The sequence below is a fragment of the Vanellus vanellus genome, assembly GCF_965231255.1.
Source record: "Vanellus vanellus genome assembly, chromosome: 1".
Classification (NCBI taxonomy): domain Eukaryota; kingdom Metazoa; phylum Chordata; class Aves; order Charadriiformes; family Charadriidae; genus Vanellus; species Vanellus vanellus.
In genome coordinates, this window is record NC_138905.1 from 79,066,649 (window position 1) to 79,092,597 (window position 25,949).

At 40.5% G+C, this 25,949-nt stretch overlaps 1 protein-coding gene and 1 long non-coding RNA gene across 2 annotated transcripts in view; both read right to left on the reverse strand.

Moving 5' to 3' along the window:
* Positions 1–397: 397 nt before the first annotated feature.
* LOC309669967 lies at positions 398–7,009 on the reverse strand. The gene is made up of 3 exons (XR_014268956.1): positions 6,938–7,009; positions 5,897–6,026; positions 398–426 (listed from the first exon to the last, which is right to left on the reverse strand). It is a non-coding gene; the product is annotated as an uncharacterized lncRNA (long non-coding RNA).
* A 1,228-nt stretch (positions 7,010–8,237) lies between these two features.
* The window catches only part of KIAA0930, an 81,482-nt gene continuing 63,770 nt past the window's right edge, over positions 8,238–25,949 (reverse strand). Inside the window, exons 3-10 of the mRNA XM_082493962.1 lie at positions 24,426–24,533; positions 23,059–23,136; positions 20,209–20,310; positions 19,620–19,760; positions 17,439–17,633; positions 15,025–15,187; positions 13,245–13,400; positions 8,238–8,653 (exon numbers count right to left, since the gene is read on the reverse strand). Of these exons, the coding sequence (XP_082350088.1) occupies positions 8,613–8,653; positions 13,245–13,400; positions 15,025–15,187; positions 17,439–17,633; positions 19,620–19,760; positions 20,209–20,310; positions 23,059–23,136; positions 24,426–24,533 (984 nt within the window). The 3' untranslated portion in view covers positions 8,238–8,612. The remainder of the gene's footprint in view (positions 8,654–13,244; positions 13,401–15,024; positions 15,188–17,438; positions 17,634–19,619; positions 19,761–20,208; positions 20,311–23,058; positions 23,137–24,425; positions 24,534–25,949) is intronic.

Genomic DNA, 25,949 nt, shown 5'->3' on the forward strand with positions numbered 1-25,949 from the left:
CATACTAATTTAGAAATTTTTATTTGCATCTAGGCATCCCAAATAAGTATTGTAATAAAAATAAATATTCATAATCATCTGTTTAGTGGGTATGAGGAACATCATAACCATTACTGAGAGGCAGTGCAGAAATGGATCATCTCCGGAAGACTGCAGGGGCTTCAAAGACACAAACAGGATTTGCCTGCTCAGGCAGTACCACTGAGTAACAAGCCTCTGACTTTGGTATACTATCTTATATCATAGATGACATAATACAGTACAAGGTTTTTTGACTAAATTATGGTCAATGCTAGTTTTGGAGCCCTACCTGAACTGGTGGGCACTCAGGGCATTCTTCTTACCCGCAAATGGTAATTCTGTTGATTGCAATTCCAGGGAAAACTTGCAGGTGGTTTCTCCATTGTAAAAAGCAAACTCCTAACACTGAAGAGAGAACAGCAGATCATACACCAAATTAAATTACTTTGGCAGTGCTTGAAGTAAGTGTTTCCTTACCTTTACAATGAAGTCAGAAATGACTACTGTGAACAATTGCCTATGCTGGTCTCCTTATGTGCTGGGCAGGTTAACCATGGAGGTACTTACCAGGGAGTATGTCATTCAGAATTCTTGCCAAGAAGGAAACTTGAATAGCACTTCTTGCTCCTTGATGCTATATCTATCACTCTCATTTTCAAAGCAAAACCCGGTCTGACACTCACAGCAATGAGCAGGGACAGAAGAGTGGGTTCTGCCAACCATCTTGTCCTTCGGGAGCAAAGGAATGCCTCTAGACTTGGTGCAGGCTTAAGGCATTCCCTAAGTGACATAGGGTTTAGTGGTATCTGAATTAAAAGTTGAGTAAGAGCCCTATAGTCTAGTAAGCTGCTTTTGCTGGATTTCCCCAGCAATATTGCTCCAACAGGAAAAGCAGCACCATAAACATAAACACCCTTTTATGTTGCAGGGAGATGGAAGGCAGAAGAGCATGGGTTGAGTAATCACATATTGTGAAATACTTGAAATACTAAGTTATGAATCACCAGAATCAACAGAACGTTGGCATAAATGGGTAACAGGGGAAACATTAAAGCAGCTGGAACTAACACTTTGAAACAAAGCTTTTTTTAAATGTAATTGGTCTCCACTGATCTGCGCAGGGTGACTTGGTCTTTTTGGAAGTTATCAGCCAGTTCCATTAATTTCAATAGGGTTTTGCAACTCTTTATTCCCACCTCCCTTTAACCAATTTCTTTGAAGTGAACTCAGTACCATGCGAGTTAACTACTTGTGTACTTATTATTAACACATTTATGTTATTGCCTGAAGTTCTGCATCTTCAGCAGCGTGCTCACACCTCCACAAGCAGCGGCTGCCCCAGCCTGCTTTATTTAATAGGATGCCTCCTCACCCTCTCCCACCCCTCAACGTTCATCCCATGCTCTGACAAGGATGTTTTTGCCAAAAGATCATTCTTTTTGTGTAGGGTATACATTGCATGCAGGTGCAATGACAGCTACGTGGCTGGTCAATTTATCTTCAGCAGTGGAAGTGCAGTAGAGGGAAGAAGTCCATGATCCTCACACTTCAGTAAATCCAATTTGTGCACACCAATGCTTCTGTCTTGTCTGAACAAGAAAACGGATCACCTACCTTGGTTTTCGCACCACCATCTCAATCAACATTAACCCTACTAGGAAAAGCCAACTAGCTTGATTTGGGGAAGAGTTTTCTGGTTTAACCTATCATAAATGACTTCTTTCCCATGATGAAATCACTAGATCCCATCCTTATCCCTGTGAGGAACCAAGCTGGGAACAGAACTTGAATTAACTAGTATTTTCCTTTATGTATTTTCATATGTTTTCTTTACTGAGAAGCATCTGCTTCTCCCAGATTCTCATGTCAATGGAAAAATCAGACCCACAGTGTTCCTGCATTTTATTCCTTTGCTTTCTGCAAACTTTTAATTACAAGTTTCAGGAACAACATTTCTGACAGGAGTACACAAGTAACTATTTGCTACCAAAGATGCATATTTTTTTCTTCTATCTCTAAAGTGTGATTTTACTTCGTAAAATCTGACCTTGACGATAAACTTGCATGCGAGACAATACTACAGTACTCCTTGGGAGCATCTCTCCAGATGAGGAGAGGCAAGACACAAAACACTCCAGGAGGAAAGGACACAAGTTAACTTGGTTCCCCAAAGCAGGGACTCTATTGAACAAGATACACTGCCACATGGTTAAAATGGTATTTTTCTTTTAGCATATTTATGAAATTAATTCATTAAAGTTGTGAAAGCTTTTCAAAGATGTACGTGGCAGTCTTCTGTCCCCCCAGCATTTGGATTAAAAAGTGAAACCAAAACCTCTTGCTGTCACTAACTCATGTTGAAACACTACCTAAACAGGTGAGGTTTATGACCATGATTTGTAAGCTTCTGCTGCTCTTTGCCTTTTGTCCTGTTTTAAATAATGCTGCCTCCACTATGGCTGCTTTCAAAAGCTTTCAATTTAAAGCATTCAAGGAAAATCACACCGTTTGTTTCTAAGCCATATTTTAGTATTTCCCAACCAGTTAAGATTCCTGTCCGGTTGCACATGCACACACACAACAACACTGCCAACAATCTGCTGAAATACCCATATAAAGAACTAAAACTCTCCGTTCTGCTTCCTAAGCTCTGTTTTTTAATTTTGTCTAACAGACCACATGTCTCAAAGCTATCATGCATGGCTTAGCAGAGATGTTGTTACACCACACATGGTGTCCTGGTTTGAGGTAAAACAGAACTAACTTTCTTTTTAGTAATTTTACTTTTCAGTTAAGCCTTTTCTAACTCTCTGAAATTAGCAGCATGGGTTCGTAAAACAGTCCTGGGCTGGGATTCTTTGAAATGGCATCATCAGCAAGTCACCTCTTATCTATAGTTGGTAACATTTGTTTGACGAATGTTTCATTTTAACTAATTTAGATAGAAAAATCCCATGAAGAAGCCTACTGTGAAATGTCAGTCACAAAAATCAGGTGGAGAGGGAGAATGCAGTGTCTTGCAGATCATTAAACCAAAACCAATTCAGTATTGGTATGTGCAATTTAAGGCAGTATAAACACTTAAAAACTAAAGGGCAATCTCATTTTTACAATATTCCACAAACCAATATTGAAGTTTTTCCTGAATTTATCAGGAAGAAGCCATTACAGCCATCAGTCTCTCAATATTATACATTGCACAAACCTAAATGTTCAGGACTACATAATTAAGTTTAAAACAAAACACAGATCAGTTTAGAAGGGCTGGTTGTTTTTTTTGGTGTTTTGTTGTTTGTTTGTTTAGTTGGTTTCTAATACTAACATCTAAAGGAAAAAACAAAAAGCCTTTTAAACAAATTCAGTACAGTGACTTTTACCTTCTTCCCCCTTATACAATGTCAAGTTGTCAGAGGCTCATCATTGAAAGATTCCGCAAGCAGCATCAGAAGTTGGGCTTCGCTCAAAGTGGAATAAGAACGAAGAGTAAAGAGGCTACTTTGTCTCATGAGGGTCTACGTGGCTTACCATGAGTGCCACAGAGTGTTATTCCACCGTTTACGCTTGCCACCAGTAAGGAATATGCTGAAACTCAAACACCACTAGGCACAGTAGAGAGAAAACATTATTAAGAGAATTCATGGTCATTTAAGAGGTCTGTTTATTGGCTGCAGGGTCCAACACTTTCTGCACTGCTGCCATTTGCAAAGTCAATTCCATTTTTGGTGTACAAAGGTTCTCCTTGCTCTTTGTTCAAAGGGCTCGGTACCGTGCCAGCATGATTTTCAACCCATCATCTTTTATTCAACCCATCAACACTGATGATCAATGAGGCAAAAAAAAACCAAACCATGCAACATGTGTTAAGTCTGATAAAATTAGGCTGAGAATATTTATATATTTACACAGAGAACGTTCAACATTGTAACCTGCTTGCAGCCTTGTATTATCTTGACCAAGCATCCAAACAGCTACATTCTGGTGTAAAATACTCTTTCTTTTAAGGTTTGGTGTAAAAGCTACTTATTTCACAATGCCTTTAACTGGATTCTACCGCACCTATTTTTGACACAGAATTTCTACACACCAGCGCCACACACTTTCAGTCGTACCTCACAAAACAAGATAAGGCATTCACAGATATCTGACCGCTGTGATCACAAGAAATCCATTTTCCAGAGCTTTCTGCCATGACCTTTGGAAACCATGCGAGTCTTTCAAACACAAAGGGCGAGTCCGTAGGAGACAGCCAGTTCTTCCAAGAACTATAAACCTGTCATTTCTTGACACTGCTACACACAACACAGATAGAATTTAAGACTACATTATTAATTTCCCAAATAAAAATTTGTTCTTAAACCCCACTGGATAACAACAGGGCTTAGGCACTTCTGAAGATTTTATCTTATATCTATTTTTAATAAGGGGAAGCTTGAGACTACAAAATACAGGACAAGCAATCATCTGGAAAGGGAAAAATTAATGATTGGCAAGAATCAGTTCAATAGCCTAAAAGTGTAGACTATTTATGTGGACTTCACATCCATACAGAACCTCAGTGACCAGATGGGATTCTGTACATGAGGGTCTCCCAGAAGAAATCTGTCTGCAGAGCCCAGGACTTCAGGGTTTAAATTAAAACTTGGTGTAAAAATATACTTTGGGAAAAGCGTTTTACTGGGATAAGTCATCCGTGCAAACAATTCTCTTTTCAGGAAAGCACACCGTGCCCAAAAATGGAAAACTGAGTAACAGCTATCCAGAGCCCAACATGCTCGAGCCTTGTAAACAATGAGGACCAAGAGAATAAAAAGAGAAGGAACATGAACCTACACACACTGAATTAGCCAAGACAGCTGAAAGATTTGTGGCATTTCTAACAATGGCTTCTTTTTTTACAAGGAGACCTGGAACCCACCCTGTCTGTGCTGGCTGGCAATAAGAGAACGTGATTTCACACACGCGGTGGTCTCTAAGGCAGAGCAATAATCTGCTAATACAAAATAACTGATTTAAGAGCTTTCTTAAAAAACAAAGGTTTTTTACTTGTTAAACTGACAGCAGTGAAAAACCTGTTTTATAGGTTTACATCCTTGCATTTGACATCTATCAATATAAATCATCTATGGACAGTTCAAGTGGTAAATCTCGATCTCCAGAAGGAGTGAACGGGCGGAAGGATAGTAGTAGTTAACTGAGTAATGAGGTATGGTGGAATTCTGTAAATAAATAAAGCTGTTCCACAAAGCTTCCCACATTTGTTAACCGTGCTGCTTTCTCAAGCATGAACATAACCGTTAACAAATGAAAACTGTTAACACTGTACTCCAACAGTTAAGACACTGACAGCCATACAGCCTTTATGGCATTTAGGACACGACAGTTCATTCTTCAGCAATTATTTAAATGGCCAACAGAGGCTCAAAATGGTTTACTGCTTAGGACCTACAGAATTAAAAACCCCTCCAAATTAAAAGGGTGAGAGGTTCCTATTAACATTCCCTTTGCTTTTTTGGTATAGTGCAATAGCATGTTAAGGGCCCAGCTGTGCCACCTCGGCCCAAGCAAAACTCTGATCATCTTCCCTGTCAATCTGTCTATACAAGGACAATAAATTATGATTTTAAGGGTTTGTTTAAAAGCAAAACAAAATGCAAAATTTATTTTCCCCACTTGATAACAGAAAGTAGGAACCAGGGGCTCTACGTAAGAAGTCTAAGTCAGTTGTTAGAGAAGGAATAACTGAGAATCTGGCACATCTACTTCTTTCCAAAAAGCACTAGCAATATTCAATAGAGTTTACCTCTATTTTCTATAGATGTCCATCTGGGCATACCTGTAGCCCTTTTTTAGTAGAAAAGGTGAGTCTTCAACGTACCTATAGTATATCCACTAGCAGGATACAATAAAACAATTTTTTCAGGATGCGTTGTCACACACGTTGCAACCCTTCAGAAACTAGACATCAAAATCCACCCACGTACAGGTAACAGAGCAGCTGATAGTTCCTGCATAATAGATGAGGGATCAGAACCGTACTTTCTATAACATTGTCTTTACACTAATATACTAGTTTAGAATCATTCTTCATTTGCTCTGAAATCTTACACAGCAAGATTTGCTGAGTCTTTCAGACCACATGAGATTAAGCTACCTAAACATAATACACGATACGAAAAAAACATTACAAATTACAGTTGATTGAGCAGTATTCAGGCACCTACCACTAGGGTTCTAATCTGGATACATTTCCTTTTCACGTGTGTCATTCCTCTGGCTGTTTGACTGAAAGGTATCAATTATCACTAGTAGTACAAATATTAACCCACTCTCCCTTCCCTCCCCAATGAATATTTAAAGGAAAATCGAGCATTGACTCGCCCAGCTCATCAGTATGAAAGCACAGAATAAGGAGCATCTTCAGAGGCCTCAGAGTAGGACTGGTCTTCTAGCTGAAGAGTGGTTTAATTCTCGGCATGGGCAGCATATTTGTACCGGCTGACATTAGGCACACTACCTCGGGATCTCAGGTAAGCTACCTAGGCTGCCTAGCAAGTTCCTTCAGAGCGCACCTCAGCTGCTGATTTAGGACTCCACCTTCCCCCCCAGCTCAGGAAGGAAGCCTTGGCACCCAAGTTACGTGCCTCAGGTTAGACTGCGTGAACACCCTCACACACATGCATGCACAAGTGCACACTCCCACAGAGCAAAGTTCAAAGGCTGCAATGTGAAAAGTGGTTGTGCTGGTAATGACAGAGTGAACTTTTTTTCTAACGCTGCTGCAACACATTCGAAGCAAACTAAAATCTGGTCAGCCATCCCTGTCATGTACTCATGCTGCCGGTGTTAGAAATGTCACTACTCTACACTAAGATGACTGCTTCCAGGCATAGCCTAAAATAAAAAAAGACCTCCTTACCATGCTGGATTCACCATGTTGGGCTGAATGATAAAGTTAGTCTACCTTTATGCTGAAGTGGAGCTATTCCCATGGAACCTGGCCTGAGGAAAAAAAGCAGAAAGTCCTATTTGAGAGGTGAAGTCATCAGATGCTATTGAGAGAATAACAACAAAGCACTTGGGGAAAGGCTGGGTATGAGGGAGACAAAGGTCCAGGCTCAGAGCACGTGCCATTTGGGGTAACTGTGGCAACAGCGTAAATTTAGGTGCTCAGAGTCTGAAAAGTGACAAAAATGCCATCTTTGCTCTCTATTTGTACATATATTGGAGTCTCACATGCCCAAAGTGACACGCTACCCCACCCTTTGCTGTGCCAGTTATGCAGTCGTAAATAAACTGAAGTATTGATTGGGTCCCATATCAAAACAGTGAACCAGACTGCAGTAATCTTGGTATTCAAGCATCTAGCTTTCAAATGTCAAGGACAGCAGAGTTTTGCTATTTAGAGAAAGCTGCATTTTACCTGTAAACATAAGGCTTTTTTCCTGAGAGCTCCTGACACACAATTTTCAGACCTCCCACGATGCTATTTTTAGTCACTTTTCAGAGCAGAATTACATTTCAGTCTTTTGTCTTTCAGGAAAACTCTCTGTGCTTCAGCATGTAACAGTACAGTGAAACACCACCAGGAGAGGAAGAACCTGGGCAAAATACCCAGCCATTAATCAGCTCTCATATTCTCCTTGGCTACAAACACTACCAACAAGGACGACTCTACATACTATGAAGTCCAGTGCACGCAGGAGGATGTTGGGTTTTGATAAGGTTTTTAAGTTTTGGAGTCCAATTACGGCCTCCTATTTTTCCACTTCAGACTCAAACTTGTACCAACTCAGCTAACAGAGAGATAAGCAGCATTAGTACTCGATATGAACCTCGGCTTTACTATAGCAGCACATTTTAGCCTTCTTTTCACTGGCTTATTTTCTTAGCCACTTCTTGAGGATGAAAATGTTGCTGTTCTTTGGTAGATACGGAAATCTGTCAGCAGAATTCACCTGTCCTAAAACTGACACATGAACAAATGGGAACATTTTCAGCCTCTTTTAAGCTCTGGCCTGACCCACTGCATGTACCAAAATGATGATGTATCTTTGTAGCATCTTTTTCCTTTTCGTCCCTCAGGAGGAAATTATTCTCTCATCCCTTCAATGCCCCCCCACCCTACACACGCGCTCACAGACACATTAAGCCAAACCGACAAGGAGAGTGTATGGGCAAGAGTCTATGGAACAACGTTCATTAGTACATCATTATGAAATTCTCAGGTTGTTTCTCTCAAAGAATATAAAGTTTAACACATTCTGTACATATTGTTGGTTTCTTAGTTATAAAGTAAACACGGTAACAAACTGTCCATAAAGCATTGACTTGTTTTAAACACAGCCCCCTCGTTTTATCTTGCTGAAAGTCCTTTTCCAGTCAGAAACACTCAAGCGATGTACTGCAAGTGTGCATACGGTGTATGACAGCAGAGGAAGGAAGAAAGAGGCACTTTTGATCGGCTGGTATTCTTGGACTTCCCTTTTTCCTGCGGAGGTTTATGTTCCTGACACTAGATGGTAGTGTTAGCACAGAAAACCGCTGTGGTTAGGCACTTGGCAACAAGGCTCCAAGGCAGTGCCCGCTCTCTGCTATGTCATCAGAATTGGTTTCTGCCGCACTTCCAGGATATCTGGGCAAGGGAGAGAAACAGATACAGCAAACTTAGCAGGCTCCTGAAAGTAGCCACAGGACCAGAAAGCATGAAGAACCAGAGATGCAATTGTGGACTGCAGCACAGTCCCCCTGTTATGACAGTAAAGGAATTTAAAACATAAGTATGTCACTTTGCCTATTAAAGTCCAATTCGATTCCTCCCCAGCTGCATCCTAGTTGAGAGATGGTAAGCCATAAATATATCCCATCACGTAGAGATGACAGCTATTCTATTAAGTATCATTTATAGTGGGATGAAACATCATGTGTCAGACAAGAGTGGCGTAATCTTCCAGAGAAAGAAGTGGAAGTACCATTACAGGAGATGCCAAGGGTTTTCCCTTTCTTGAAGGGAGAAATGCACCATCCCAAAGATCCTTAAAGAAGACTTTTGGCTCTGAAGATGTGGGTACAAATAATTCAACTGTTTCATCCATTCCACATCCTGAAGCCTACATTTCTGCACTCCAAAATCTGTCACAAAAACCACTCCTGTTGTTGGTTCCTCAGCTCCATTTTGTCCAAATGTGACACAATATGATCCTGTAAAATATCTGTCATTATCATAGGTAGCTTTCCAAACGTGGACAGTAAAACCAGCATGCTGGCACAGCAGTATGTAGAAATTATTTGGAAACTGGGCTGCTATGTCCTTTTCAAGGCTACACAGAGAACAAATAACATGGGAAAAAGGAGCACACGCTTAATTAATAAGCTGATCACATACAGCTGCACAAAGAGGATGACGTGAGTAAAAATTGATCCACAGCTCCAGAGGGCTCTAGCCACACTTGTAAAGACTGAAACACAGTGGAGCGAGTCCAGTGAAGGGTCACAAAGATGATTAAGGGATTGGAGCACCTGACATATGCGGAGAGGCTGAGAGAACTGGGATTATCTAGCATGGAGAGAAGGCTCAGAGCGGAGGAAGTCTTATCAATATGTATAAACTCCAGACATTTTAAATTGTACTTTGAATGCTGTCACCGGGATTTTAATTTCTTAGTACAGGCTTCCTAAATTACCCAAGGGAGATGAGCATCTTTCCCACGTCACCCTGCCCCACATGTAATGCTCCTGTTTGCTGGAAAGCTGTGACTGGCACAAATGCATTAATTACAAAAAGGCACTGGAAACAGACTCTGCCCAATGTGCCAAGCTAAAGCAAACACGGGTAGAGAAAAACTGCAGATTAAAATTCTGCCTTCCAGCCCAGACATTTCATGTCCTATTTCTGTGCATCTCCATGTATACACTGACTCCTGCAACCGTATGTTAAACAAATTAAGTCTCAGAAAGAATGTTCAAGCTCAAAGCAAATATTTGAGCATGGAGGCATTTATGCCACCCACTTGAGCAAGTATTAAATGCCAGCAGGAACAATACGTCTTCTGTGAACTCCAAAATGCCTGTGGCGAGAGAGCGAGTGAGTTTGATAACGCCAGCTAACTAGCTGTAAGATTATCAATACAATTATCATAAAGAAAAATTACATAGTTTGTTCAAAATCCGCCCTTAATTACAGAGGATCGATTTTTACTGGAATCTGTAATTTCTTCTAAATTGAAATCAATCCCTACATACAGTGAAAGGGCAAATGTAGAAACACCTCTTTGCCAAGAATGATTTCCACTTCTACCTTATCACTTACAATTTTCTTCTCTGTAAAGTCTACTTTTGCAACAGGCTCCGAGATCTCGGCCTGCAAATGAGGACAAGACTGCAGCTATTACTATTACACTAGCACAATACAACCAATGGCATTAATACCAATACTGTCTTCTCATCACTTTTAGCAGCAGATTAACTTGTTTAACAACAGATTTCCTAACTCCTTTCCTTTTAGCTACCTTTCAGGAACAGTCTGGAAATAACTACTGTGTAATATTGGTTTTGTTTTTAGGGGTGTTCCCTTTTTAGACCCAGACAAGAAAAAGCAAGCACTGATAAAATGCCCACAGTCCAGGCAAACCTATTCAGAAGTCATCCCATCTGCTGGATGGAAACAGAAGGAAAAAGAGTAAGTTCTTAGAGGAAGTAACTTTTAAGGAACTTTCAGGGTTAGAGACAGGACTTCACATTGCTCTAGGACCATAACTTTATTCTGGTCTAGATTCTGAGTTGAGCAATAGTTTTGCCTAAGTTACTGCTGTGCAGCTGGATCAAACTTACTTTCTGCCCACAATGATCAATGAAAGGGCACTTCAGGAAGTCACTTAGGAAGAATGAAGAGAGTGGATAGTAACACTAGGAATGTCTATATAAAAGAAACTGCCACTGCATTTAGACAGAGGAAAGAGCCCTCAACCACCACTTTCTCAGTTTTCAGATTTATGTCAAGAGTTCCATGGGCACCCTCATACCGTAAGCTGTATCCCTGAAAGGCTAACAGGCTTGCTGATGGATAGAGTTCAAACAGACTAGTTGCTTTCTCTAGTCCACCTGTATTTGTAGGTGGACAATAGTTTTCTGGATGAAAACCCAAACTTCAGTACTGCCGGCAGACTGTAAAACCCAATTTATTGTGTGCTATTCCAGCCCAGATGAACAAACACAGGGAGGTTGGCAAATACGACACTCATCCACAAGAAGGGCTGGAAGGAGGATCCAGGGAACTACAGGCCAGTCAGTCTGACCTCAGTGCCTGGGAAGGTCATGGAACTGATCACCCTCAGTGCCATTACATCGCACATGCAGGAGAACAGGGTGATCAGGCCCAGTCAGCATGGGTCTGTGAAAGGCAGGTCATGCCTGACAAACCTGATCTCCTTCTATGATAAGGTGACCCACTTCGTAGATGAGGAAAAAGCTGTGGATGTTATCTACCTGGATTTTTGCAAAGCTTTTGACACCGCTTCCCACAGCATTCTCCTGGAGAAACCGGCTGCTCATGGCCTGGACATGCGTACTCTTTGCTGGGTAAAAAACTGGCTGGATAGCCGTGCCCAGACAGTGGTGGTGAATGGAGTTAAATCCAGTTGGTATCCAGTCACAATTGGGGTCCCCCAGGTCTTGGTGCTGGGGACAGTTCTCTTTAATATCTTTATCAATGACCTGGATGAGGGGATCGAATGCACCCTCAGTAAGTTCGCAGATGACACTAAGCTAGGTGGGTGTGTTGATCTGCTTGAGGGTAGGATGGCTCTGCAGAGGGATCTGGACAGACTGGACTGATGGGCCGAGGTCAATGGTATGAGGTTCAACAAGGCCAAGTGCCGGGTCCTGCACCTGGGTCACAACAACCCCATGCAGCACTACAGGATTGGGGCGGAGTGGCTTGAAAGCTGCCTGGCAGAAAAGGACCTGGGGGTGTTGGTGGACAGCCAGCTGAATATGAGACAGCAGTGTGCCCAGGTGGCCGAGAAAGCCAACAGCATCCTGGCCTGTATCAGGAATAGTGTGGTGAGCAGGACTAGGGAAGTGATCATCCCCCTGTACTCGGCACTGGTGAGGCCCCACCTCGAGTACTGCGTTCAGTTTTGGGCCCCTCACTACAAGAAGGACATTGAGGTGTTGGAGCGTGTCCAGAGAAGGGCTACAAAGCTGGTGAGGGTTTTGGAGGACAAATTTTATGAGGAACGACTGAGGGAACTGGGGTTGTTTAGCCTGGAGAAGAGGAGGCTGAGGGGAGACCTTATCATCGTCTACAACTACCTGAAAGGAGGTTGTAGAGAGGTGGGGGCTGACCTCTTCTCCCTGGTGACAAGTGATAGGACGAGTGGAAATGGGTTTAAGTTATGTCAGGGGAGGTTTAGATTGAATATTAGGAAACACTTTTTCACTGAAAGGGTTATTAAACACTGGAATAGGCTGCCCAGGGAGGTGGTGGATTCACCATCCCTCGAGGTGTTTAAAAAAAGGGTAGATGTGGTACTTAGGGACATGGTTTAGAAGTGTTTTTTGTCAGGGTAGGTTAATGGTTGGACTTGATGATCTTAAAGGTCCATTCCAACCTCAGCAATTCTATGATTCTATGATTGTCATCAGTGCAGTAATTGGCATAGTTAGATCAATGACATGGGACTCTGATAGGACACACAAACATCATTATGTGTGGTTAAAGACAGATTTATGGGCATCAGTGTGGGTACTTTGATCAGTCCAAGCAACTTATATGGAAACTAAAATCTAAGGGTCAAAACTGGTGAAGGAAGTCACTCCAAATTCCAGAGCTGCCTTTCTGTAACGCTTGCAGCCACAGGTCTCTGCCACAACTACTGCTGTCAGTGGATGGGCTCACAATGAGTTGCCTTGCACTCATGACATGGATGAAGTTTGAATTCCAGTATCAAAGCAACTAATGTTCCTCTGGAAGCTTGTTAGAGCAATCTACCAACTTCTTTGGAATGTCACTAAGAAAAACTGTCCCAAAGACAGAGAACAGGTTGAAACTGTTCCACGTGTTCACGCTGATTTGCTGTTACAGTCAGCAAATGAGGTCTGTGAAGTGATGTTTCCTTACAGAGAAATACTTGTTCCTCTATCTTGATAGAAAAATCCCACAGTGCAGAAGGCTGTTTGCGAACCAAAGGACTCTCTGTTCACACTTAATATACATTAAAACTTACCTGTTAAAATTCGATGCAATGGCAAAGTGATGTAAGTTAAGTGTGCATAGAGTAGAAAGTTTTCATCTGTTCTGTTCAGCTTCAGCCACGAGCCCACCAAAGACCGTCCTGTTCCAGACAAGGACCGCGACCGCAGATTTGTTGCATTGTGCAGATCTGTAAAGGTAGAAGACAGCAAGCTTAAGGTTACTATACTTTCTGGGGTTTATTGGAAGGTCCAATGAAAGCTTCTGAAAGTCAAGAAAAGAAAAGTCTACTATTCTGTGTTTAGAGAGAAATCACACGCAGGTCACCAGTATTACTTTTTTTTTTTTTTTTTTTAAAATCACTCAGATCTTGCCCAGCACAGAACTCACCATTTACATTGAAGCTAATGAATTGCATCAGCAGCTGGCAGCAGTAGCAGACCATTATCCACTAACAGACCAGCCAGGAGACGGAACAAAGCATTTGCCACCACACTACACAAGCAGAATCCTAACCCATCATTCTCTCATATATAAAATAATAGAACATCCCTACAATTAAGTAGTTACTTACGCAGAAATTCACAAGTGTAAGAGAAGTAAAATTGTATATTATGAAGAAAATTGACATCTACAAGACAGGTGGAGAGTCAGCATTAATAAGGCAGTTCACTGCAGATTTCCAGGCATCCTGCAAGCCAAACCTGGGACCCTTCAGCAGTGCCATTCTTCCCATAATCAGTTTAGAGGTCCACAAATAGCTTTTAAAACAAAAGGATGCCAAATCCAATGTAGGCTAGAGGCGGTTTTCATAGCTGCAGGTCTCTCCCACAGCCAGAAACGCACATGCCATATACTTCGAGAGTTTCTAAATCTTCCCTCCTTTCCGCTGTAAAACTCAGTCCTGTCCCACAGTGCTAAAAGCAGATATTGAAGTGAACACAAAAATCATGGTCCAGAGCGATCCAAGCTCTGGGACTCATTTGTTTAAAAGTGGGTCCTGATCCACTCGAAGAGATCCTAGCACTGGAAACATACATAGTGGCAGCTACTCTAGCAAGATGCATAACAAGGTGGGAGGCAAAAAAGCACTTTTTTCCCTCCTTCCCCATAAATGTGTATAACGAAGCAGTCTATTCCCTCCCCCCCACATTGCCACTATGCCAAGAGCACTGTGGTGATCAGGTCAGAAGGACCTGAGTCTGGTAGCTGGAGTAAGTGCAATTCTCTGGTTGTATCATGCTTGCACACAGCAAAAGTAAGTGAAGTGGGCCCTCACGGGCTGTTCCTACAGATATTCTATCTGCAGATAGGTAGATTTTCTGGCTTTTCTACTGAATTGTTTTTAAACGTATGAAAAGCAGTTTGGACTTGGATGTTTGTGAGTTTCCTGCCTAACAAAACTACGATATGATTTGATTTATACACTATATTCTGAATCAGATTAAATTTTTGTCCATGAGAGTATGCTCTACCCCACTACATTGCAGTATCTGGGAGAATGACACCTGGAAGTGTGGTATCTGGAAAAGTGGGAGGATCTTTCCTGCTTATTCTCAAGTTTCTCTCAAATGCACCTATATAAAAGGGGTAGATAAGTTTTAAACGTACGTAGGAATTGTTGGTCTCCAGCGTTCAGAGAGATGCTAAGCCTGAGAATAACCACAGTTTCAGAGTGACAATGGCGTTGGACTTTCTGTGGAGCTAGGTTTTATTACACAGGAAACCTTTTGGAAAATCCAGCAATGGGATCCCTTTCCATAGCTCTGTGCCCTCTCCAGACAAGTCTGTTTAGCTGATATTACTTCTCTCACCTCCACCATCTTCATCTCTGAAGAACTCCTCACTGTCATTTGCCGAGTGGGATTTCTTCATCTCAGCAATTCGATTTCGGGGCACTTTTCTCTTGAGGGATGGGGAGAAAAAGGATGGGCGATTGTTGCGTTCTGGGGTTGGCGGTGTGCTGAAAGAAGTGACCTGAAAGGGAAATAGAAGAAATGCTAGAGAAAGTTTTGTTTACGAAGTTCTATGCTTCTTGTAAGAAGTAATCAGTCTTAAACATGTGCCATGAGGCAGTCACGTGTAAAAATCAGAATCACGACTGGTGTCTAGCTGTAAATTCTATCAGAGTGGTCAGAAAATATCAGCTGAACAGTCATCTCAGCTTCAAGATGCTCATCAAGATGAAAATATTTTGAGATATCATCACTCTCAACTGTTACATGAACATGAAAAACTTATCTCCTCATCTGATCACTTAACAAGGAATTATAGTCATAAAGTAACAAAATACAGATTAATAATTTAGGTACCAAGAACGTCAATCTTATTTTTGCATGTTGAAATTCAGAAGACTTAATAGGCTAAGAATATATTATACTGGACATACTAAAATTGTGCATCTTTATTTCTTTGGCAAACACAAGGTAGTAGTTTCTCTGCTTAGAAGAACACCACATGGGATTACGGTAAAAGGTCATGGTGTCTCTGTGAAGCAGGGTCACAAGGCAATTACTTAACCTAAGATGCTGACGCAAAAGTGAAGTCAATGTACATTTATATTTGTATCACATTTCAATATAGGATGGGGAAAAACAAATTGAGAGGCCCCTGATGATTTGGTTAGTCAACAGAAGGATATGACAAACAGAAGGATATAATTGTCTATGGTGAGACACATCTTAGGGACGAAACTGGAGAGACAACCATTCTTTAGAGTAGTAGTTGCTCTTGCGTAAACCACAATTATAGTCAACCGTATCTATTTCAGAAAGAATTGAAATGCAATGCTTATGTACTGCTTTTGCTAGTAGTATTTTAATAGTTTCATTTAAAATGAAAAAAAAAAATAGGGATAACTACTTTGCTAATGGAGGTGAACAACTTCTATCTATTCCTTCCTTCTTCACAAAGTTCATTTAATAATCCCATGACTCTTCCTGAGATAAGATCTGAGATTGCTCACACCTGTCCATACAAATAAGGAGGGAGGTGACATGTGAGTGAGGATGACAGACAAGCTGGGTTGCTGTTGCATTGCAGAAACACTGTTATCCCTCTATCATTAATGTAAAAAAACCCTCAAAAAAATCAGAAGTATTCTACCACCCAATTGATTCTCTCTTTAGTGTACTTAATCTCTAATTTGTGCTTGTCTGTATTTTTAATTCTGAAGCCATTTCATATCACACCTGGAGGGAAAACCACAAACAGACAAATCATCATTAAAACCATTAGCAAAAAGCAATGATAATACATTATCACATGTATTTTTACATTTTCCAGTTGACACAAAGTCTTGGAGCCAAAAGATCAGGAAGTCCCTCCAGGCCTGATTTCTCCAGGCTGTATCTCTATGGCAGAGAGCAAGCACATCAAGTTAACGAGCTCTGTGCAGGCAGCTCATTTTGCCTTTTAGGAAGCCAGAAACAAACAAAACAAAACAAAACAAAAAAAAAATCACACAGCTTGCACAGAGACCTTTAGAAGCAGTCCGGCAGATCTTTAAACTACACAAGTTAGCTATGTTACACAGGAAACTAGACTAGAATCCAGCAGGAACTTCCCAGCCCAGGTCAGGACTCATCTGTGCAGGTATTTTGAAGGCATGTTGCCTAATCCCCATTAACTAAGTAAAATGCCTTAATTGAAAACAAAGCTCAGGACTGAATAAGGGCCAGATCAGTATCTATGGACTAATTCTATTGGTATTTTATTGCACTTACATTAAAATCAAGCATATGCATAAATGTGGTACTGCATCTCGATCCATAATCTTTGCTTTAGTATTACATAGGCTTCACATTGGCAGCATTCATCAATGGCAAAATCTCCTAACAGTACCTTTTACTGTAAAGTTTAGCAAGCAACCTACATAATACATGAATTCCAAGTTTCTAGGTAAATCCCATCTTGTACAGAAATGGAATCTATTAATTTTCATAGAAAACAGGCAGAATCATCATTTTCCCTGGCATCAACATCGCTGTTGTTTCAACAAAACACTCCTCCAGAAGTATGAATCATGCAGTCATCTCTGTATTCAGCATTTGCTCAAGGGAAACTGCTAAAAATCTATCTGAATATACTGAGTATGTTCAAAAATATAAACAGAAAAACCTAAGTTTAGAACCGTGATATGAGTTAATCCCAGCTTCAGTCTATCTACCGGCTTTGGAACAAAACATTAATGCTTAACCATAAGTCAGTATTTCTGTCTGCTACTTACTCTCTCATGCACTGGGGAGTCTGGATTTGAATCTTCTTCTGTCCCATATGGTGAAGTGTCACCAGTAGAAACTCTACTCACTGCCATCTCTGCATGTCCTTTCCCTTGTGGCCCTTTCATTCGGACAAACTCCATGTTGTTATATTTATAAAAGCCAAAAGACATTCTTTGAGCCATCTTAGCTGCAACACTCACCTACAATGCATCAAGACAGGAGAGAAAACCATGTAATATCGTCTCCATGTTTCACAAGAATAACATTCTCTGAAAGCAGTTATTTAAGAACAAGTCAAAAACATGGTGGATAATGATCACTTTCTTGATTCTTGAGCAGCATTTTAAGCTACAGTCTGAAGGGAATTCCAAAAGGGAAGCAATTTTACAGATACAAAACCAGAAACTCAGAGAAGAATCAATTCCTTCAGCTATCCAAAAAGCAGAATTACCCAATGACACGCCGAGATGAAATAAAAGGTTTTTATCCAGACCCACACAATGTGGCATACCACAGCACAAGCAGGCACGTGCACAACTCAGCCTGTGCAGGGACACTTGTTTAAGTCCAAAAAGCAACAGACATGCACACAAGATGCCCCAAACTAGGAAAGCGCACTGCACAATTCTGGCACTACTTTGTGACAAGTTAAGTCAGACATTTCTGTGTCCATATTGTCAAGCCCAAAGCATAAAGAACCAGCCCCCATGCACAACTAACCTGCATCGCATTGCTCACCGCAAAACCCTGACAGCTTTTGAACCCTCTCAACAGACAATTGGGCTCAATTTCCAGTTAACACAACTGAACTGAAAACTGAACTGAGAACTGAAAAAAGGAACAGACCAATATGAAAACAGTCAAGGTTTTGCCAAGTGAAACAAGTAGGACTTATCCGTAAGTTTAAGTGGTTTATCACAACCTTCAGCAGTTTATCACCCGAAAGGGCCAAGATGCTCATTGTGTAATACAACTCGTACTGTACTAAGAATGAACAGACAGAACTGAAATCAAGTAATCTTCAGAAGCATAGAGAGCTTGCTTCTGTTCTGTTAAAAGAAAGGTCAAATTTCAAGTTTTTCCTTTGGAAATCGAGTATTTGAAGATCTAACGATTTTATTTCATCTAACAAAACAAAGTAAAGTAGCAGCATGGTCAAACAGGACTTTCCTAGGTGACAAGGTGACATTACCCCATCAAATTTTGTCTTTCCACTGCAAGTCTTTCTTCTTATTCTGACTTTAGTGATTCTGCATTCCCATGTATTTTAATAACCCATTTGCTGATTGTGAGAGGCCATAAGATGATGGTGGGACAGAGAAACAATTTTAGTTTCACATTCTCTCAAAAAATTGCCTTAAGAGTATAAACTACTCACATCTAAAACAGGGAGAAGGGAAATTATTCAGGACCTCTCCTGAACATGGCAGGAAGAAAAGGAAATGAAGTTTGCAGCCATAGCAGGTATTGGTGGTGTTTTGTTGTTTGGGTTTTGAGGTATTTTTGGTGTTATTTTGGGGGAGGGAGGGAGGATGTTGGGGGTTTTTTGTTTGTTTGTGGGGTTGTTTTTTTTGTTGTTTTTTTTTTTTCTCCAAACCCTCTGGACTGTCTCCATAGCAAACAGAAGTTTACTGGCTCTTGCACCTACTCGACTTCAGCACTAAGTACTGAAATTGAAGCTGAAAGTGCTGGCATTTCATGGTTCTATAGGAAAGCAAAGAAAGCTTCCTTCTGTGGCAGTGAAACTACAGTGGCCTGTTGAAAATGCCACATGTACAAAACAAACTAAGGAAAAACACGTTTTATATGTAGCAAGGGAATTATTGGAGTTTAAGATCTCCCCCAAAAACATGCTTTCTCTGAAGTAACTAGAAATATCTATGACCTTTGAAGAAAACTAAGAGGCTCCCAGAACTCTGTTACTCAGATCCATTCCTGTGTCATGGTCTTGGCTACTTAATCAACTTCACTCTTTTTGGTAAACCCCATAGAAATACATCCTGATCTGAATACTCTCAGCTGTCTGAGCCAAAAGCACTAGCTTTCAGGTAATTTTCAAAGCCAAAAAGGACAGACTACAATGCAGATGATCTAACAGGACAAAAAGCTAACAGCCTCAGCAGCAAATTAAAACTGTGGTCAGAATTTCATTGTACAAAGGATGTTGTCTTTCAGAAGTGCCTTACCCTGTTGTCATAGACCTTCTTGAGTGCTTCATAGCGGATGGACCCCTGAAAAATCACCCCTTGGAAGGTGTTGCTTTTGTCACTGGCCACCAGCTCCACACAGACCATTTCTCCTTCTCCTACAGTCATGTCACTGAAAACCTGCCAAAGATGCAAGATGAAACACTTCAAGGCAAGGCAGCTGTTAAAGTTCAAATATATTCAGATTCCCATGATTCTCCTTAGGTCCAAGGCACTTTCAATGTAAATGGGAGAAAGCAAGGGAGCTGTATGCTCCACCCTAGCCTTTCAAAAAAAAAAAAACAAACAAACTTCAGGCAGTGCATGCTGCAAATTATGTGTTGAGATAAGCAGCTATCACATCAGCCTGTCTTGCTTTAGCTCATAAAGACAGATGCCAAAATCCGGCTTTAAGCTCAGATTTCAAACATTAAAGAAAGAGAGGAAGGTCAAATAAAATAAAATAAAAACTACTGGAAAAGAACCCTCAATTAGCCAAGAACACTTGTTCAAAAGGCACAAGAAAACAGCTGATCAGGACATAAGACTAGAATAGGACAAAACTGTGCTGCTGCAACAAGGAACTCACCTCTTCAAAACTGTCAATCATGAAGAATATGTTGGGGTAGCTGATCTTTGACTCCTCTCCTTTGCTGTCCATTGGGTGTTTGCTAGGAGATGCAAACACTTGCTGAGAAAGAGATGGAAAAAAAACAAACCATCCTCTCAGTTAAACATGCTCAGGAATAGAAACACTGAACTCAAGGCAAGCAATACCAAAACACCACAAGTCCAATACTGCTCAGTCAGCCAACATTTTCACTTACACTAGAGATGCTGGACATCCTGCAGGCAAAGTTGAGTTGGTTTCTGACTACAGCCTGTTTTGTAATAATGACACCACTTGTGAAATCCTTGCCTTTTCACATGCAAGTTATCAAATACTAGTTGCTCCACAGTAAATGTCCCTGTGCATAACTGACCTCTCACCATCCTATGGTACAGCTAAGGTATCCTCCTTTTCATTAACAGAGAAAACAACCTCAAGCTGCCTTTAAGTTGCTGCAACATGCTGTAAAGTAAAAGCACACACAGCAAGAAAGTTATTGTGGAGTAGCTGGCCTAAATGTTGTTTGTTTGTACAGTTAATTTAGTTGTTATTGTTTGCTAAGTACCATGATAAGATCAACATCACTCAGTACAAGGCCCTCAGGAGGACAAGCACTTGATTTCTCATCTTCTGCTTCTGCTTCTTTCTCTATCCAGTGTGCTTCCTCTTGCACATTCCTCCCTCTGAAGCAGTTCTTGAACTCCTTTGGTCACTTCACTCCTCAAAACAACCAATGTTTAAATAGCTAACGGCTTTTGATTTTATCATTCCAACAAGATTAGCAAGCAGGTAAAAAGGGAGAAGAATTCATACCCAGTAGCTTTCTTTGCTTCTACCTCTGTTTACAAACAAAGCTTTGAATTAAAGAAACCTGTCAAATCTTAGCCCACTATGAATGTGTTGAAAGCTCTGAATCTGCCCAGATTGTCAGGCTTGTGATATTCTTGCTACAAACCATTCAACGTGAAATATGACTAAGGGTAGGATATTAGATATTCACGAGAGGGTTGCTTTTCCATATTTGTACTTTTGAAGCCTACATGCACATTTAAAGACAGATTATGAAAAAGAAAGGTTGCTTCATGACAAGGAACAACATTAGAAAGTAACAAGACTTGTCAAAGATGATGCTTGCACCAATGTCTGAAACAAGGATGTCTTCCAGCCATCCTTGTTCTCATGCCACCAGAAGCAAAGCAAAAACACACCCCAAACTCATGTCCACTCAGACACACCTGAGGAAAATACAGTTTGTAGAGATCTTATTGTCAAGCTAGCAGAGAAACAGTGTAGTCTGCAAAATAATTTAGGGAAAACCTTTTTTACACCGGTTTTGTGCCTTAGACACTCTATTGGTATGAACGCAGTTGCTTTGTCATAGGTCTGGAGTAGTACAGCAAGTCCTATACCTGAATAGGGCTTCTACCTATTCAACATCTGGCTGCACACTGACAGGATAATACATGCTTTCGAAACAAAGAACCACCAGAGCAGTAATATAGATCCAAAAAAGGTGGCTTTTGTTCATTTAAAACTAAAAGCCAAAATGGTGCACGTTACAATGAAATGCCCTACTGCAAATGTGCTTTCCACAGCATACAGCATTTTCTCTCTCCATAGATCAAATTCATGATGTTAAAATGTTACTAGTATGTACTGGTAAGTTTTAACGCATGCTGAAGTTCTCCTAGAAAAGGACAGACAAAGCAGAATTTGTAAGTAGTCTCACAGTATGAGCCCCTAGGAACGAGGAACAGAAAATCCCCTCCTTATTCTGCACACCACTCACACGCAGTGAGGGCAGGTCTCTCATCCTCATCTTCCTAGTTTTCAAATCTGCACGCATTGTTTACAGATCTTCTCAAATGAATTTTGCAGAAGTTAACTCGTGATGAAATCTGGACTAGCAAACAGTGGAAAAGACAATGAGAAATAAAAGGCTTACATCAGCGTAATGTGGTCTCAACAGCACCAGAAGGGAATTACGCACCTAACTAATGAAAATCACAAATACAATAATCAGCGTAGCTAGTTTTGTTTGTAGGCAAAGCAATGATTGTTTTAAAGTGGTAAAACAAAACTAAAGGATTAAAGAGCATTTGTTTATTTTAGGTTAGCCACGTAAGCAGCTGAATGACCAAAAGGAATGGAAATGTTTGTGAGAGAAAGCCTTTTAAAGGCAACAGGAGCCTTTTAAAAAATAACTTCTGCCAACTATAAGAAGTCGTTGCAAGATCTGCTGGAAATTGAGTGAAGAAGGCTGGGGTTCCTATCCCCTTCATGCTTATTATTCAGTCTCCTCCATTATGCTAACCCCTGGATTAACGGCATGCTGCACACAAGTGATAAAAGCCTTTGGTATGGAGACAGATGGAATGAGCAGTTTAAGAGAGAAAACAAGAAAACAATAAAAAGATACGTTGGTAATCAGTAAATTGTCTACCATTTAACAGCCCTGCATTACAGATTTACCCCAAAGGCTTCTCATAACTCAGGCCTCATGCAATTTCAGGTTTACCCTCAGATTGGTTAACAGTTGGGCATACTCCCTCCCAGCACACCCTCCTCAAATCCAGTAGGCAAAGGTATAAATCTTGAAAGCATACAGAGGTTTTTACGATTTTTGGAGAAAGGCTATAAAGGACATTTAGATCTCACATTTAGCTGACTGGCAGGAAATGTCACTAGACAAAAACTCGAGACACTTCACAAGGATGTATCTGTCAGAGTGCAGCCCAAGAACCGCCGCCCTGGTTTTGATACAGTTTTTCAGATTAGGTAATACTGAATGCCAACCTCTTATTCACAGTAATAACACGGTGATCTCACCTGAGATTTCTTTTTGTGAATGTGAATATCTCCTCCATCGGAGCGTGTGCACACAGCACATGTCACCACATAATCCAGCTACAATGGGCACCAGATAGAGAAATAAAGGCTTAGAATTAGAAAAACAAGAACATGTGCACGAAGCAGAACACATTGTCTTCATTTTTTTTAGCTGTCTGGCTAAAAAGTAAGATGGTTTGGTATTGTCGTTTTCTTTATTCTCTTTATTATACTGAAACTCCTACAATTTTCAAGCCTGCGTGTTTATTGACTCTATACTGAAAGCTTTTGCACAGATGATATGCAACCTATGAGTAAAGAAACTCCTGTCAATATTGTTTAGCACTAGCTTACTGGTCAGCTGGAGCAGTAAGCATGACACACACACAAGCACAGTTTAAGGTAGAAATGGGAACGATATCCTCCCTTTGCAAAGGGAAAAACAGAAACACTAATGAACACAAGCACAGATTAGAGAGTTCAGGAACCATTAACGTAGCCTACCAAACAACTTGAAAAAACTTGTAAGGAGCAAGCGTGGTAGCTGTGGACAGTAATGCCCAGCTGTAACAACATCTCTGCATTCTGACTGTAGCAAACAGATCCTGGTTTTATTCAGCATCAAATAAAAGCAGAAACTGCTCTCTGCAGAAAATTCTGCAATGAGGCTTTTGGGAGGAAGGAGAGAGAATGAAAACAATTTATTTTCCAGGATGTGCGCAATGAGCCAGCAGTCTCTCATTCCGAGATCATAACCAACAAAACTTTTAAGGGATCTTGAATTACTCTAGTAATGTTCAGCTTCCCTGAGCGCCAATGTAACATATGCAATAACTGAACAACCTATGAGTTAATTAAACAAATAATTTGTGCCAGCTTCATTTTTCTACCACCAAAAAAAGTTTTATTAAAGTTCTGATATCAAGAGCAGAAAAATCCCAGTGCAATACATAACACCTTTACTTCATTTCCACTTAGCAGTTCCTTCTGTTAGCTGCACCAGTGGTGTGAACTCTAATGGAAAAGTTGCTTGTCTAACAGTCTTGTTCACTCTCAGAAACTATTAAACTTGACAAAGATTTCTATTTTGCAAAACTCTGTTACAGATCATAAAATTCAGCCCAGCTTCACTAGGTGTATTTAAAGTTTTTTGAGGAAATCTATTAGGACTCTACTGAAAATATAATAAACATCTCAGTTTATGTTCATTTAGACACTGAAAGGCAAAATTAAAATCATGTTTTCTTTGTATCGTCCAGAAGTGTTCAAGTCCCCCAAGCTAGGGAGGAAAAGGAACAGATCAAAACCTTCCTCTAAACCTCTCTAGCATAAATAGCCCATGAAAATAAGATAAGCACCACTGTTACCTTCTGTAGAATGAGGTTCAAGTAGACACTCTCTTCCCAATCAATGTCGGGGTCTCCCAGGCCAGGGAGCTTCTTAGAATCTCTCCGGTAAACTTCAACTTCAACCTGCTAAGAAAATATATCATCTCCTTAAAAAATATAACCTAAAAGGTACCTATATACATACATAAAACTGACACCAGAAGCTGCGTGCTGTGCAGTTTCTTGCTGTATTTTTCTGTCAGGATCGGATTTTGTTGACCATGGAAAGTCAGCCCTCACGGAAGGCTTCGCGTGGAAGAAGTGAAGGTGGGGGGGACAGAGGATGTGAGGGAGAACAGGTGAGAAAGGCAGGTCTGTGCAGGGGAATCTCAGTTTTGGACAGCAGCTTCATTTATTCCTTATGATGGGTGTGTTTTAGCAAAAATGAAATAAATAAAATTTTCTATCCACACACATATATACTTCTCTTAACACAACCCCTTGGAATCAAACGTCACCAAACTAATACTCAACATCATCTACCTGGTAGCTGTCACTTATTCCCAGGTGTGGCAGGAGACTCTGGGAAGATGAGTCCACTAATTACTGCCTCAAAGATGACATTTTGGTAACCCCTCTTCTAAATGTTTCATGCTGACAGTACTTACAGGTCCCCACTATACGTGAGATTTTCAGTGTACCAAACCCAAGCAAGTGAAAAATTCCAAATAAGCACAGAAAGCAGAACAACTCTATCAATGCTAACATATTGAAGCAACTGAGATAAATATAAAACTTGATGTAGTACACAGAGTTGAACAGTAGTTTGACACTCTACAAAATATCTGCAGCACAGCTTAATCTCTGACCTGGTGTGTAATAAAAATAGGGTGACAAGCAGCACACTTAACAGATGTCAAAGCTATGTACTACCTTGACAGAATACCTGGAAAACCATTTGCTTTCTCTTTGTTTATCAAGTGTCTTTTTTGGTTAACACAGTAACATACTTTAACAGATGTCTAAGAAATATTTGGAATATTGTGACTTGTTGACACCACTGCAAACAGGGCAATTCATGAACCTTTTTTTTGCTTTGGTTGGGACAAAGAAGGGTAGAGCCGATTTGTTAGAAACCAGATTGTCATAGAAGTCAGAATATGTGAATGAAATCAAATGGAGTAAGATTAGTAACCGTGCATTTATTTCAACTCATCTGGGAAGCATAAGCCTACAAGATCGAAATATAACGAGCAAGAGTGAAACAGTACAATATGTCAGGACTGACACCATCATCAGTAACGTGAAAGCTGAATGCACCGTTTCCTATTATTAATTTTTTTTACTTACAAATATCTTTTAAAAACTCCCATAGAGTCATTCATCATTCCCTTTATTTGTTTTTATTTCTTCTAAAGCTCCTGACAATGAGTTTTTCTATTGGCAATATAATCGCACAAACTAATGAGAATTACTGTAAAAAACTAAGAGCAGCTGAGGGAAATAATCTAAATTCATCTCTAAATAAACAAAGGTGATATTTGCACTTTCGTGCCTAAAAAG